Source organism: Podarcis muralis, chromosome 3 (assembly GCF_964188315.1).
Source record: "Podarcis muralis chromosome 3, rPodMur119.hap1.1, whole genome shotgun sequence".
Lineage (NCBI taxonomy): Eukaryota > Metazoa > Chordata > Lepidosauria > Squamata > Lacertidae > Podarcis > Podarcis muralis.
The window spans coordinates 113,931,636-113,947,173 of record NC_135657.1 but is presented as its reverse complement, the minus strand read 5'-3'; the positions used below and the strand labels follow the sequence as shown (position 1 = coordinate 113,947,173).

Here is a 15,538-nt window from a genome sequence, read left to right as displayed (position 1 = left end):
GGCTGCTGCAAGTTACTCTCTTCCAGCAACAGCCCCATCCAGCAATTTGGGGATAGTAGACTGCTTTTGCTTTGTAATTTGCTTTAGCAGGTTGGTTTTTTTAAAAAAAATAGTGTATTAGGATTTTCTGTTGCATCAGCAGGTCCTCTTCCAATTCGGACTTACCGAGTTTCTCTACCCCTCCCCAACAACCCCAAATTTTGCCCTTATATTTTTGGGGGTGGGGTATATGGACTCACTTGCTCCCAACTACAGCTTGTTATTTTTCCTTTGGCTTTCTCCTGTCTTCCATCTCTGGGTGAGATCCAGGAAGTGACCTGCCCGGAATGAGGTGGTTATTATTATTTTAAATAAAAAAAACCATATATGCACATTTGCATGTTATCTGCCTCTCTCAACCAGTTGTCTGTTATTCCTCCCAACTCAGCCAGCTAACATTCTGTGCCATTGAGTTGTTATGTTTGGGGCTTTCTTTCCCCCAAAATATATTTTGTGCATCTGCAAACTTTGAAGTTAACTCTTTTATGCATACATCTCCTGTGGTTTGGCTCTGGTTCTGCAAGCACAAGAAGACAGAAGTGGTTGTACGGAATATGCAGTCTTCACACACTGGGAGATGTTCTCAAGACTACTGAATGCAGATCAGGTGTCTTGCTTGTAACAGTGCAGTCTCCTTTTATTGGTTTGGACAAAACTTAAGGTTGCAGGTCCTGTGCATACCTAGGCTGAGTACACACTACCATTTAATCTGCTCCCTGTGTGCTCCCACTGCTGGTGGGTGGCGCTGTGGGTAAAAGCCTCAGTGCCTAGGGCTTGCCGATCGAAAGGTCGGCGGTTTGAATCCCCGCGGCGGGGTGCGCTCCTGTTGTTCGGTCCCAGCGCCTGCCAACCTAGCAGTTCAAAAGCGCTCCCGGGTGCAAGTAGATAAATAGGGACCGCTTACTAGCGGGAAGGTAAATGACATTTCCGTGTGCGGCTCTGGCTCGCCAGAGCAGCGATATCACGCTGGCCACGTGACCCGGAAGTGTCTCCGGACAGCGCTGGCCCCCGGCCTCTTGAGTGAGATGGGCGCACAACCCTAGAGTCTGTCAAGACTGGCCCGTACGGGCAGGGGTACCTTTACCTTTACCTTACACAATGTTACTCATGGTTTAGAGCTACCCAGTGGTTTAGGGGTTGTCAGCCTGGTGTCATGGTGCCCACAAAGGCTTTCACAGGTGCCCCAAAGCTTTCATTTAAACAAAGGGGGCGGGGAGTAAGTATCTAGCCCTCCTAGAAAGTTATGCGGCAAAACGTACAAATGCCTTCTAAGCACACATTTCTGTACTGTTTTGTTGGTTGGAGAACTGCAACACAAAAATAGGGAGAAGTGTGAATTTCAAAGGGCTTCCGTGTTTCTCTCCCAATCCTATTTCCGAGTAAACTTGAGCAGGATTTAGCTGCAAGGGACTTTCTTATTCTTTCCAACATTTATTGACAGAAGTGTTCTTGTACTCTTTATGCCACAGGTTGGGAATTGCTTGAAGGAAACATGAATACCTTTCTGTATGAACCCCACTCCTTCCAGATATCTAGTGCTTGAACCCTTCTAGTGCATAATCTAAACTTGAACCCTTCTCCCTTACATACTTGTATTGGGGAGGAATCTAGGCTGGAACTCTGACATGTTAGTTTTCTATATGCAGAGAATCCTCTTTGTATGGAGGCTTATTAAATCCCCAGAGCATTCCCCCCGCCCCCATTACTTGAAGCGATGCAGCCAAGGCACAGACTGACCAGGTCAAGAGGCTTGGCTGACATTAAGCAAACCACTACTTCCTGGGTCTCAGCCTCGTTGCTTTTGGTGGTCATGAGTTTTGGTGGTCATGAGTTTGACCTGCTCTGCAGGGATGATGTGCGAGTTGGTGAGCAAATGTATACGAAGCTCTTTGACCCAATTCATAATGTGTTGTGTGAATCCTGTTATTCTGAAGAATGAGGCTCTGTGGAGCGAAGTGTAGTGCAGTTCAGGCTGTGTGTACACTCCTGTTTACTCTGCGTCCTCTATGCTTCCACCGCTGGTTTGTGAAACCTCGTACACTGGACAACATTAGCAGCAATCCACATCTGTTCTGTAGCTTCTTGAGAAATACTGCATTTTGATGAATTCCACCCCACCCCCAACCAGCTTTGATCTGATTTTAAAATATAAGTAAGACTTAACCCCCAGGCACTGTGGTCTAAACCACTGTGCCGCTTGGGCTTGCCGATCAGAAGGTCGACGGTTTGAATCCCTGCGACGGGGTGAGCTCCCATTGCTCCGTCCCAGCTCGTGCCAGCCTAACAGTTCTAAAGCACGTCAAAGTGCAAGCAGATAAATAGGTACCGCTCCAGCGGGAAGGTAAATGGAGTTTCCATGTGCTGCTCTGGTTCGCCAGAAGTGGCTTAGTCATGCTGGCCACATGACCCGGAAAAACTGTCTGCGGACAAACGCTGGCTCCCTTGGCCAGTAAAGCAAGATGAGCGCTGCAACCCCAGAGTCGTTCACGATTGGACTTAACTGTCAGGGGTCCCTTTACCTTTACCTAAATGGGGTTAGGGTTGCAGCCTGGTGTATATAAAGCAACTTCTGGGGTATCCTATTTTGCCCCAACAGGGAAACCATCTGTTTTGTTTTGCTCCGAAAACCACAAGAGAAAAATGGAAACCGAAAGAGATGGACAACATGTGGTGGCCCATGACACTCAAGTGTGAGTTAAACTGAATGGGATATAATGGGAAGGGTTTGCTGGTCAGTAGAAGCGAGTGTGTTTTCTGTGCAGAAACCAGAAAATCCTCGGTTAAGACCCTGAAGTGTGTCTAGTGACTCCGTATCATAGTGCGAGAACACAAATAGATCCTTCAGCCCTTTTATGTGATTCATGAAGTTTATAAATCACACCTCTTAAATCCGTCCACTTAAGTCTTTTCTGCTGTTGACCTTATTTTTTCCCTCTTGGTGCTCTAACAGCACTGTCCTTACTTCTCCATATTTAAAAGTAAGTCCCCCGAGTAATCCCTTTCAGGATTGCAGCCTAAGTCTTCTTCCAACGACCCTAATTTGGGGGGCATTGCTATTGCTCTTAAGATGACTGACGAGATCTGCATGCCGGTATCCTAAAAGTCTGTCTGTCCAACCTCTTAACTCTGGTGCTTACCATGCTAAGGGAAGATGTGCAGCCAGAGACCCAAACAGCAGAACTTGCCCCATCTTGAATCACCAGGTGGGGAAGATAATAATAATAATAATTAATAATAATAATAATAATAAAAATAATAATAATAATTTTTATTTATACCCTGCCCTCCCCAGCCAAGGCCAGGCTCAGGGCGGCTAACAAGCAACAATATAAAGAACATCAGCCTGCCTTTGGCTGACAAAAGCTATCTTGTACCAAGAACCACCTGAAAACTCTCAGAACCTTCTGTTTTGATGAATCTTGAGGGGAAGGGAAACTCTTGTATGCTGGCAATTTTCTTGGTTTTGCATACTATTCCATTTCTGATAACACTTGCCTACCTTGCACACAAGTGGGCACCTGGGCAGGTCAATCAGTGTTAGAAACTCAGATATATAAGCTAGTTGCCAAATGACTCCATAAGCCAAGTTTGCAGTCACCAAAATTTCTGGACAAGGCAGCTCTAAAGTCTTATTTTTCAAATGATGAACTGACTGTGATTGATTCTCAATCAAACATCTGGCTCGTTTAGATGACGACCTTGAGGTAGGTTAAGAACTTGGAAAAGTTGAAGAGGAAAAGGCACTTGACCCAGGTGCAGTCCACATATACGTTGGCCTATTCCTACCTCGGGACGCGGGTGGCGCTGTGGGTTAAAGCCTCAGCACCTAGGACTTGCCGATCGAAAGGTCGGCGGTTCGAATCCCCGCGGCGGGGTGCACTCCCGTCGTTCGGTCCCAGCGCCTGCCAACCTAGCAGTTCGAAAGCACCCCCGGGTGCAAGTAGATAAATAGGGACCGCTTACCAGCGGGAAGGTAAATGGCGTTCCGTGTGCTGCTCTGGCTCGCCAGATGCAGCTTGTCACGCTGGCCACGTGACCCGGAAGTGTCTGCGGACAGCGCTGGCCCCCGGCCTCTTGAGTGAGATGAGCGCACAACCCTAGAGTCTGTCAAGACTGGCCCGTACGGGCAGGGGTACCTTTACCTTTATTCCTACCTCTTTTTCTTAAAGGTGACATGGACCATTCATAATGTAGGGATATTCTTCACAGCTGTGAGCAGGTCAGTGAAGTGGGGTAAGTGAAGGGCAAGCGACAACAATTAACTACAATGTCGTTCGCTGCTCTTGCTCAGGCTGCACAGAAATGGCATTTTGGTTCCTGAAATTTATTCTGATGGTGCAGATAAAATATAACTGAGAGAATTCTACATAATGCGGTACTAGTGTGTGAAAAAGGGACACGGGTGGCGCTGTGGGTTAAACCACAGAGCCTAGGACTTGCCGATCAGAAGGTCGGCGGTTCGAATCCCCACGACGTGGTGAGCTCCTGTTGCTCGGTCCCTGCTCCTGCCAAGCTAGCAGTTCGAAAGCATGTCAAAGTTCAAGTAGATAAATTGGTACTGCTCCGGCAGGAAGGTAAACAGCGTTTCCGTGCGCTGCTCTGGTTCGCCAGAAGCGGCTTAGTCATGCTGGCCACATGACCCGGAAGCTGTACGCTGGCTCCCTCAGCCAATAAAGCGAGATGAGCGCCGCAAGTGGCCACGACTGGACCTAATGGTCAGGGGTCCCTTTACCTTTACCTTTTTAGTGTGCGAAAACAGTCAAGGGATCCCCAGGCACACACCTTCAGATGGTCATGATGTCAGGCACCATCCTGATGCCCGGACATCTTCACTTGGTCGCAAGTGGCCGATAGCCAGGTACAAAACGCACCTGGCGAATTTCGAACACTGAGGGCAGTGTGTGGTTGCGGCAGAAGTCGCATGCTGCAGAAGGCTGGTCAACACAAAATGCCCTCTCTGCGCTCTTGCTATCCCTGACCTTGATCTGCTGCTTCCAGTGCTTGAAGTCTTGTGAGGAAAGAGATGGGTGTAAAGTGGTGGTAGCCTTTCACTCAGTAAAATTGAGACTCTTACACAACTGCTTTCCATTAAGCTTTCACCGCAGGCTGGTACAAGCTCACTGCTGAAATCCGTTAACTTTCAGGGAGGAGGTGAGCTTGTTGAGTGCTTGTTAACCCCCATCACTTTAGCTCTTATTTCTTGTCGCAAGAAGGAATTCTGTTAATATATCTGCTTCCCCAATTAATTCCATGGCAGAAGACGGATCAGGGAGATTGAAATGAATCTTGAAGACGATGCTGCTAAAGAGGAATCTGAATCAGACTCTTCTACAGAGTGAGTTGAACTTCGAGAAAATGTGCCAGACAAGTAGGAGCGGTGGATTACCTCTTCATCGCCTTCTCTCTGCTTTTTTAAATTGAGCTTACTGAAATGACAGTATTCGTTTTGCCAGCTCCGACTGTGGTCCTCACAAAACTTAACAGTATCCTATATAGCAGAGGTTTCTGTTAAATAGCGGGTAGACATAGTAGACGACGCTGCGATTTCTCCAAAGCAGCTCTTTATTTGTAAGTTGGAACAGAACTGAACTGAAGGGTTCAGCCAGCCTGCTTATATAGAGCTCCACTAGAACGCAACTGTAACCATTTTCTGTAACTATCCAATCACTGAACGTCACTTTCAATCCCTTATTAGCATATGTGGACCTGAGTGAAAACAATCTACAGTAACCCCCTGCTGGCCCAGGGTGAGAACTTCAGTACATAACAGTTTCTACCTTTTTTTCTGCCCAATGACTGCATGGCATCCAGTTTGCACCCCTGTGGTTTGTGATGTTGGTCGCAATCCATATCTATCCTTGAGAAATATGCTGCATTCTGATGTGTTTTCCCAGAGCCAGCTTTGATCCAAATTGAGAAAAGGAACGACCTAGTTGCAGTTTAAGCCAGTAATGGGATCGCAGCCTAGAACCAGGAGCCCTGGAAAAGCAATGTTTTTTAAAATGAAAAGCTTTGAATGCAGTAGGTATACAGGTGTCCATATTGCCACAATCATATAGCTGAATGACAGAAATTGCTAACTTTAACCGCTATAAAAATAGCTGCCACTACTTACGGACTTGAGAAGGGCTTTTTTGTTGCAATTAAACATTTGCTTGTGATTTATGTGCCTTGTTTTATATGCTTCTTTATGTATATGATTTATGTTTTATTGGCATTGTTTTACAATGAAGGGCAGGACAGAAATATTTCAGATGAAGTACCTTTTTCTTTGGTAGGATTGATTTGTTCAGTTACTATTTCTTTGAAACCCTGATCACAGTCCTAATAATAATAATAATAATAATAATAATAATAATTTCCCTTTCTCCCCCTGTACCAGCCTAATAAAGAAAAAAGTCTCCCAGTTTGTGATGTCTTTTGGATTCAGGTAAGTATTACATCCACATGAACATCAGTGAAGCATGGGAATGCAATTGTAGACTGGCAAACTGATACCTTACAGCTTCCTACATACAGAATTGTGAACATGAAAATTGCTCTCGTTTAAGGAAAGCAACTGATTCATTCGTTCTCCCAGCCAACTAACTTTTGGTGGCTTAAGCATAATTTCTAAGCACATCAAACGCTTGCAATATGGAATGTTTCCAGCTGAGTAACATTTGCCCAAATCTGTATTGCACACAAGTCTGCTTCCTGGTTGTATGACACATAACGGGATATCAATTTTCAGGAAACCTGAGATCAGCCAAGATACTTGCATTAGTAAGTTGCTTTGCTCTGCAATACAGCTGCAAATTGGTTGCCACACCTTTCTGCCTGCTGAACACGTGGACTCCTGTACAGACCAAAGCTGAATTGGTGGACAAAAATTGCCCAGTTCTTTATTGTGTTAAACAGGTCTTCATAAAAGCATATTTGTCTATCCCTTTTCCAGGAGTAATATTTGCACTACAATGAAGGAAAATTATTTTTATTTCCATTTGCATGATTCACTGACAAACTGGAACGTGTCCAGAGGAGGGCAACCAAAATGGTCAAAGGCCTGGAAACGATGCCTTATGAGGAATGGCTAAGGGAGCTGGGCATGTTTAGCCTGGAGAAGAGGAGGTTAAGGGGTGATATGATAGCCATGTTCAAATATATAAAAGGATGTCATATAGAGGAGGGAGAAAGGTTGTTTTCTGCTGCTCCAGAGAAGCGGGCACGGAGCAATGGATCCAAACTACAAGAAAGAAGATTCCACCTAAACATTAGGAAGAACTTCCTGTCAGTAAGAGCTGTTTGACAGTGGAATTTGCTGCCAAGGAGTGTGGTGGAGTCTCCTTCTTTGGAGGTCTTTAAGCAGAGGCTTGACAACCATATGTCAGGAGTGCTCTGGTGGTGTTTCCTGCTTGGCAGGGGGTTGGACTCGATGGCCCTTGTGGTCTATTCCAACTCTATGATTCTATGATTCTTCCTTTGAAGTGACCGTTTTCCTTCTTTTCTTCCCCATCCCCTTCGCTTGTTTTAGGCTTTTTGGAATTGTGCTTATTTTTGTGGACATCTCACTTGTGATTCTGTCTCTAATGATTGCTCACAAATACCACTCTCTTGATGTCATGATTGGAAATATCTCTCTGGCCATAGCATTCTTCTTCCTCTTTGATGTCCTCCTGCGAGTGTCCATTGAAGGGTAAGAGCAGGAACCGTTGTAAAGCTGTGCTGCTGTTAAACTCTTGTGTTTTTAGCTGCATAAGTTTTCATCAAATAAGGCATTGACCTTGTATTCAGAGGGCTAGCGGAGAGGTCTTAAAGTTCCCCATAAAAACCCCTTGCAGCAGTATTCTTACTGCATCTGGAATAGGGAGAAAGGCTTAAAAAATGTTCTTTAGGAAACGGGAAGAACAAGTGAAGGCTGTTGTGCTGACTGCTCCTGTTCAGAATTCCACCACCTCTTTCCAAGATATTATGTTCTATACACACACACACACACACACACACACACACCTGATTCAGTCCCCTCCCCCCATTTTTTCCTTCCCCAGCAGTCAATATTCTGTAGCCACTGAGCATGCTCATTCCTAATTAATTGGTCATGGGTCTTGGGGTGTTTTATTCTTCTGAGAGAGTGGGGGTTTGCCCCCTTAGGTTTTTTTCCCTTTAAGAATTTTCGCACTTCTGGAAACCTCCCTCCCCAAAGCTTACAGATTCCGTCTCTTGTTTCTTAGCCTCATTTTGTCTGTGCCTGGGCGGACTTTGTTAATCTTTAGTAATACAGCGCCCTGTGCGAGGCCAATATTTTGTGCCCCAAAATTATGGGCCTGCTCAATTTTTCACCCCCCCAGCTTGGCGCACTGTGCAAAGGAACCACCCGCACCGGCCGAAATCCTGCACTGTCAGAATGCAGTATCTGAGCTGGCTGTTAGTGTGCATAGTTGAGCTGTTCTATTTGGTGCCCTACCACCAATGTGTTGCGCACCTGTGTTATGCCTCATTCACTTTCATGTTTAAAATTGGCATTTTCTCGTAACTCTTGTGTACAGGCCCAGTTCTGGGAATGGGCAGACCTTGCTTTAGTCCAGCCTTTCTGGGATAGGGGGCACATCTGGAATTTGCTGTGCGTGACGCTCACAAAATGGCTGCGTGGCACAACATAAAATGGCCGTCACATCTAAAAAAGCAGGAAAAGGCAAGGCCACTGAGTGTGTTCCGTGTAGGAGAGGCTGAACCGGTGCAAATGGGAACAGGAAGACCGAACAGTCTTGTGTGCATTGTGCATTCAAGGGATAATCGCAGAGACCTTATGCAGTTGCCATAGGAGGCTCTGGAGGGCACACGGGTGCCCACGGGTGCCCTGTTGCTAACCCCTGCAGGTGGCCTCTGCTGAACAGGGCTTTCCATGACTAACCGTGGTTTATACCCTACTTGGACCAATGTCTCCTTGCAAAATTGACTTCTTAAGCCCCTACGTATGCTAAATGTTGAATAATCCTAGGTGGCCTACAAGGTACTTGTCAAAGTGAGCAGCTGCTGCTAAATCATTGTTGCTAGTTGTCTTTTGCAGATCCCCTTTTCATTTCAGCTTCGAAAAGTACTTTGAATCCAAGCTAAATATTCTGGATGCTATCATTGTCGGGGTCACGCTGCTGATCGATTTTGTGTATGCCGTCTCTGACTTCAGCGGAATAAGCCTCATTCCAAGGCAAGGAGACTGCAGAATCTTCTTCCTTCTCTCTCTCCCTCCTCCCTCCTTCCTTTCAAAGATGTCCGTTTTTCTTCTGTGGTGGTGAAGGCAAAATGCAAACACGCATGTGGGTAATTTGGCTTTTAAAAGTGCTGGATGTTGAGTGGGGTTGCTAACGTAATCAGAACTTTTGGTGAAGGGCGTATATAAATTTAACAAATAAAAATAAATTTTAAAATATTGCCGCCTAACAGGCACCTTGTGATCACATCCAACCTCTCCAGCTTCGTTTCTGTCTCTTATTGTGTTCAAAACCTCATCATGCAATTTATTTGTTTCATTAAATTCATAATACCTCCTTTCCTCCAGGGACACAGGGCACTTTACAGTGTAAGAGTGGTTCTTTTTTGTTTAATGGTACATCATGAGGTTTAAAACCATAAAAGCTTTAAAAATAACCACAAAACAGTGCCTGTATTTCAGTTGCTTTTCTCTTTCCCTTGTCCATCATGATGTCCTCATTTGGTTTGATTTAGTGTACTGTGCTTTTTAACTGGTTATCTATCCACTGGTATCTTGTCAATATTCTAGCTCTTTGAATGACTGGTCGCCTAACAGCACTCAGCACCCTTAAAGTGCTTTCAGTATATGGTGTGGATTATTTATCTGCACCTAAACATCAGGTAGGGACGCGGGTGGCACTGTGGGTTAAACCACAGAGCCTAGGAATTGCCGATCAAAAGGTCGGTGGTTCGAATCCCCGCAATGGGGTGAGCTCCCGTTGCTCAGTCCCTGCTCCTGCCAACCTCGCAGTTCAAAAGCACGTCAAAGTGCAAGTAGATAAATAGGTATCGCTCCGGCGGGAAGGTAAACGGCGTTTCCGTCCGCTGCTCTGGTTCGCCAGAAGCGGCTTAGTCATGCTGGCCACATGACCCGGAAGCTGTACGCCGGCTCCCTCGGCCAGTAAAGAGCACCGCAACCCCAGAGTCGGCCACGACTGGACCTAATGGTCAGGGTTCCCTTTACCTTTAAACATCAGGTGCTCTTTATTTATGGTAATATCTGGTCATAGAGGCTATCATACAGATAACTCTGTGCAGTTTGCAAGGACTGCACACACTGACCTGTCATGCCTATGAACACCTCCACTGTCGAAGCTGGAGCTATGCTGTGCATTGTAGACAGACACAAACATGTCGCCTCTGGCCAGCTTTTCATATTGTTACACTGACCACTTTTTTCCCTCCCTTTTCACCAGAGCGGTTATTATTTTTCGTATCCTGAGGGTTATAATTCTGATAAGAATATTTCGACTGGCATCAGAGAAGGAACGACTGGAAAAGCTCACGAGGAGGCTAGTAAGCACCACTGGGCCTTGTCAACCATGGGAGCGAGACACAAGGTCTTTCTCCCTGGGGGGAGGCACATGTAGTTATCTTGCTGCTTGCCTTTCAGCTCCTGTTTCTGTTTGACTTTTTTATATTACAGTCATACCTCGTGTTGCGTTTGCTTCAGGTTGAGCATTTTCAGGTTGCGTCCTGCGGCAACCTGGAAGTACCGGAAAGGGTTACTTCTGGGTTTCGCTGCTTGCGCATGCACAGACGCTAAAAATGATGTCACGCATATGCCCATAAGCAGCGAATCGCGACCCGCGCACGCGCAGACACAGGTTGCGTTGTGCTCATGTTGCGAACGGGGCTCCGGAACGGATCCCCGTACAGGTACCACTGTACAAGAGTTTGTAATGCACTTTAGTAGACATCCCCAATACGGTTTACATAAACAAATCAATATCAACATTAAAATATTTTAATTGTTGTATTTCTATTTTAAGTTGACTTGAAGGACTCTAATTAAAAGGCAGGATAGAAATGCTTTAAATATGTAGAGCAATCAATATCAGTCATACTTGCATGATTCGGAGTGCAGAACTTCAGATTTCTTGTCTTATATTTAAGACTTTTGCTGCTGTTCTAATTTTATTTTTTTAAGCCGTTATGGGCAGCCTTGGAAAGAGTAACATCTGTCAGACTAAACTAGCCAATTTGTTTCCCAACTTCCCTCTTTAATTTTCCTCTATGTGTTTTGCTGGCAGGTATCAGAAAACAAAAGGCGTTACACAAAAGATGGCTTTGATCTGGACCTCACGTATGTCACTGGTGTGTATAATAACTTAGTGAAAGGGAAGAAGTTGATCATTATGAACTTTTCTCATGGGAGCTTGGAGAGATCCGGGCAGCCAAGAACTGTGGAAGAAAACTTAAGTGTGTGTGCGTGTCTGCCACTGCCTCCTTTTTCTCTTGTCCTCTCCTGGCCTTGCTTCTGGCGCAGCTACTAACTGGGGAGACATGGCAATGCATGACCTTTGCTTGGTTATCGCTTCTCTGAAGGAAGTGAATAAGTGCCTAGGCAGATGGTCCTGGGCAGTTAAAGTCTAACCACGTACAGCCAAGGCACTCAGAGGCACGTAAACGCTGCTTTTGCCACTCTGCCAATGGAACTGGCTTTGACCTTGTGGTCATACGAGTTGCAGTCACACCTCTCCTCTTTTGCATCTTGGAATTACTGTATTTTTCGCTCCATAAGATGCACTTTTTCCCTCCTAAAAAGTAAGGGGAAATGTGTGTGCATCTTATGGAGCAAATGTAGGCGGGAGGCTCTGCTTAGCGATCCCTTTCACGAGCCGCGCGGAGCGTGTGTGCAGCTCTTGGGGGCTTTTCCCCAGGGAAAACCCTGCAAGCCCCACACACACGCTCCACGCAGCTCGTGAAAGGGAGTGTTGAGCAGAGCCAGGGATGCATACAGGGTCTGCTCAGCGCTCCCTTTAAATAATATTTTTTTTCTGGCATTCCCCCTCTAAAAACTAGGTGCGTCTTATGGTCAGGTGCGTCTTATGGAGCGAAAAATATTGTAGCTCTTGATTGCTGATCTAAACGACAAGACAGACTTGTGGCGCTAACACCCACAGTAGAGACTTTGCTTAAATGTGAAATGGTATTGTGGACCAGTGGTCCTAGCAGAGGCTAGAGTGCTGGTCCAACAGGAGAGAAACAAAGCATTCGCTGCGGTCACATGGTAGTCTGCTTACCCTAATGTCTAGGACTTGTGTGTGCAGGCTGTGGGTTCCGATTCCGCTCTGCTGGGCCATGGGCAAAGAGGGAGGGAGTTGCATGTACAAGGAGCCAGCACTGAAAAGGCATACCAGAGCTTGTCTTTCTCCATCAGTGAAGAACCTGCTTAAATATATATAAATCCATCTGTGTGCCTCTCTGTTGTCTAAGGGGCTTAAGGCAGCTGGGTAGCAATTCTATTTTTGTGTTATAAGAACCCTATGAGGGAAGCAGGTCTGAGATACAGTGATCTGCTCAGCTAAGCTAACCAGCCTCATAACTGAATGGGAACTTGAACATACTCCTCTCTGACCGAAAGCCCGGCCATCAATTTTGCATGGCTGCAAACCCCCAGCACAAGTCAAAACTTTCAGTTGTATCAGGTTTTAGTGATTTGTTAGCTACATGCAGACTTTTCACTCACGTGTCCACATGTTCAAACAGGTGGGCTTAATTCCCCTATGCTGTCCTTCACCACCACACAAATCAGCCCCACTAGGACTGTTTTTGAAGGGACGCAGGTGGCGCTGTGGGTTAAACCACAGAGCCTAGGACTTGCCGATCAGAAGGTCGGCGGTTCGAATCCCCGCAACGGGGTGAGTTCCCGTTGTTCGGTCCCTGCCAACCTAGCAGTTCGAAAGCATGTCAAAGTGCAAGTAGATAAATAGGTACCACTCTGGCGGGAAGGTAAACAGTGTTTCCGTTCGCTGCTCTTGTTCGCCAGAAGCGGCTTAGCCATGTTGGCCACATGACCCGGAAGCTGTACGCCGGCTCCCTCGGCCAATAAAGCGAGATGAGTGCCGCAACCCCATAGTCGGTCACGACTGGACCTAATGGTCAGGGGTCCCTTTACCTTTACTTTAGGACTGTTTTTAGCCCTTCATGTTAGAAGAGTTGGATAAAATTCTTACATGACTGTGTGCCCATGGGATTACGCTGTTTTACAGTTGGATTTAAAGGGGGAAATTGAGGTAGCACAGAAGAAGCTTTTTAGTTTGTTTTACTTATAAAAGTCTAGTGGTTCATGAGGATGAACGCCTGAGCTGTCAGAAGTCTGATCTCTGTGAAAACAAATACTTTTGAACTGAAATACTGCAAGTTATAAACCAGCAAATGTGTTGCGGTCTCATTAGACTTATTACAGCCTTTATGTGTGTTCTTTTATCTCTCAGCTCGTGTTATAGCAATGTCCTTTCCATCTTCTGGGAAGCAGTCTTGGTACAGGAATCCTATAAAGGTAGCATCAATTCTGAAAGTCTGTGCAAATAGTTCTCACTGTATAAATATGGCATATTGCTTTTTTAATTGATACGGTTTTTTTCTTTTTATTCCACACTTGTAATTTAAGAGAAATTACGCCCTTTCTTCAAGTTCCTGGGTTGAGGGTTTGATAACATGATAATTTACTTTCATCTTGATTCCTGTAATTGACTTAGAAGCTAGATAAACAACTAAAATATTTACTTAATTGGTGGCGATTTGTTTTCCTTCCTTTCCTTGCCAGATCTAATGCCAGGCTGCTGGCATTGTGCTTCATTATTTTACTCTATGATCAGAGGGTCAGAGTTAGGATTTGTTTTGGGCCTTCAAAAATGGGTGTGCTATGTCTTAGAACAGTGTTTCCCAACCTTGGGCCTCCAGCTGTTTTTGAACTACAATTCCCATCATCCCTGACCACTGGTCTTGCTAGCTAGGGATGATGGGAGTTGTAGTCCAAAAACAACTGGAGGCCCAAGGCTGGGAAACACTGTCTTAGAATTATCAGCCAATAAGCTGCAGGCGTTAAACATTTTCTTCTCCGCACTACCTTTTTAAGGGCAACTCAAAAGTCTGGTCGCATCCACTCCATCCATTTAAACACACACATGGCTTCCCACAAATAAGCCTGGGAACTGTAGTAAAGGGCGCTGGGAATTGTGGCTCTTTGAGGGGTAAACTATTGCAGTTCCCAGCATTCTTTGGGCAAAGTGTTCAGTGCTTTGAACATGCTTTAAATGCATGGTTTAGAGGCGATAGAAGACTTAAATTTTGTCTAGATGTCTACCTAAGCCAGTCTTCCTCAAGATGGTGCTGTCCATATGTTGTTTGGGCTACATCTCTGAATATTGACTGAAATATACTCAGAGTCGCAAAGTGATTTCATGCTCTTTATTCAGCTCATAGTGGTGAGAAGGAATTAATGAAAGTCCCCTCAACGTATCTGCTTTATATACATTATTTACACAATGGGCTGCACATGATTGGCTAATTCCGGAATTCTACTGTAAGCCAATCAGGTTGTGGATTCACTTCTATCTGGAGCATGATTGGGTAGTTCCTGCCAACCAATCATACTGCTGCATTGTTCTAGGACCAATCAGACTGCTGCATTCTGAATCCTATTGTTCTAGGACCAATCAGACTGCTGCCTTTTGGATCCTATTGTTCTAGGACCAATCAGACTGCTGCCTTTTGGATCCTATTGTTCTAGGACCAATCAGACTGCTGCAGTTGACCATGCTGGCAGTGGCTTATGGGTGTCCAGCAAGATTAGGAATGCGCCACATTGACTTCCTCTGCATTCATAGGTTCTTAATGTGTATTTAATCTCCCCGCTAAGGCTAAGCCTAACACACTGCTGGAATCCAACCATATCTACAGCAATATATTGGCGCTGAGGACTTCTTTGCACATGGGGAGATCTCAATTTTGCTTGAATTGGCTTCTCTGAATTCTGAAATGGGTTTCACAAATGCATTGCCTCATCATTGGGTCCTAATGCTTCTGGCATCCTTTGAATATCTCCTCCTGCCTTTATAGGAAGTTGCAAGGTTTCTGGATACGAAACATGAAGGCCACTACAAAGTCTACAACCTTTGCAGTAAGCATCTCCTATTTAAACCGTTTTTAATTTAGTTATGCATAGAATAAAACCTGCAAAAGAGGCATCTTACTTCTGAGCGTATACCATAATGGCCTTAAATTTCAATCTGTGTCCTCTTTTTCACATTTTGACCTCTTAAATGTCACCCCTCCTCCATATCGCTTAAAGTTGGGTTATACTAAATATTTCATTTGTTCAAATGACTTCTTCATGCCATGTATCATAGTGGCAACTATGACAGGTGTGGTTTTGTCTTTCTAACCCCACTCAAGGCATTCACTTGAGACTTTGGAACAAAAAGCTGCTGTTTGGGGTTGATTTAAATGTTCAATATCCACACATGCAGAAGCTGACATGAGT

General features: G+C 45.2%; 1 protein-coding gene across 5 annotated transcripts in view; it reads left to right on the top strand.

Moving 5' to 3' along the window:
• LOC114593607 (phosphatidylinositol 3,4,5-trisphosphate 3-phosphatase TPTE2-like) overlaps positions 1–15,538 on the top strand; it is a 28,826-nt gene that overhangs the window by 2,095 nt on the left and 11,193 nt on the right. For 3 of the 5 annotated variants that reach the window (XM_028722108.2, XM_028722110.2, XM_028722106.2), the window contains exons 2-10: positions 2,636–2,729; positions 5,297–5,374; positions 6,422–6,469; positions 7,553–7,714; positions 9,104–9,223; positions 10,464–10,563; positions 11,301–11,364; positions 13,488–13,552; positions 15,115–15,175. In XM_028722108.2, the coding sequence (XP_028577941.2) occupies positions 2,680–2,729; positions 5,297–5,374; positions 6,422–6,469; positions 7,553–7,714; positions 9,104–9,223; positions 10,464–10,563; positions 11,301–11,364; positions 13,488–13,552; positions 15,115–15,175 (748 nt within the window). In that variant the 5' untranslated portion in view covers positions 2,636–2,679. The remainder of the gene's footprint in view (positions 1–2,635; positions 2,730–5,296; positions 5,375–6,421; positions 6,470–7,552; positions 7,715–9,103; positions 9,224–10,463; positions 10,564–11,300; positions 11,365–13,487; positions 13,553–15,114; positions 15,176–15,538) is intronic. The other 2 variants (XM_028722109.2, XM_028722107.2) reach the window with 2 other exon arrangements.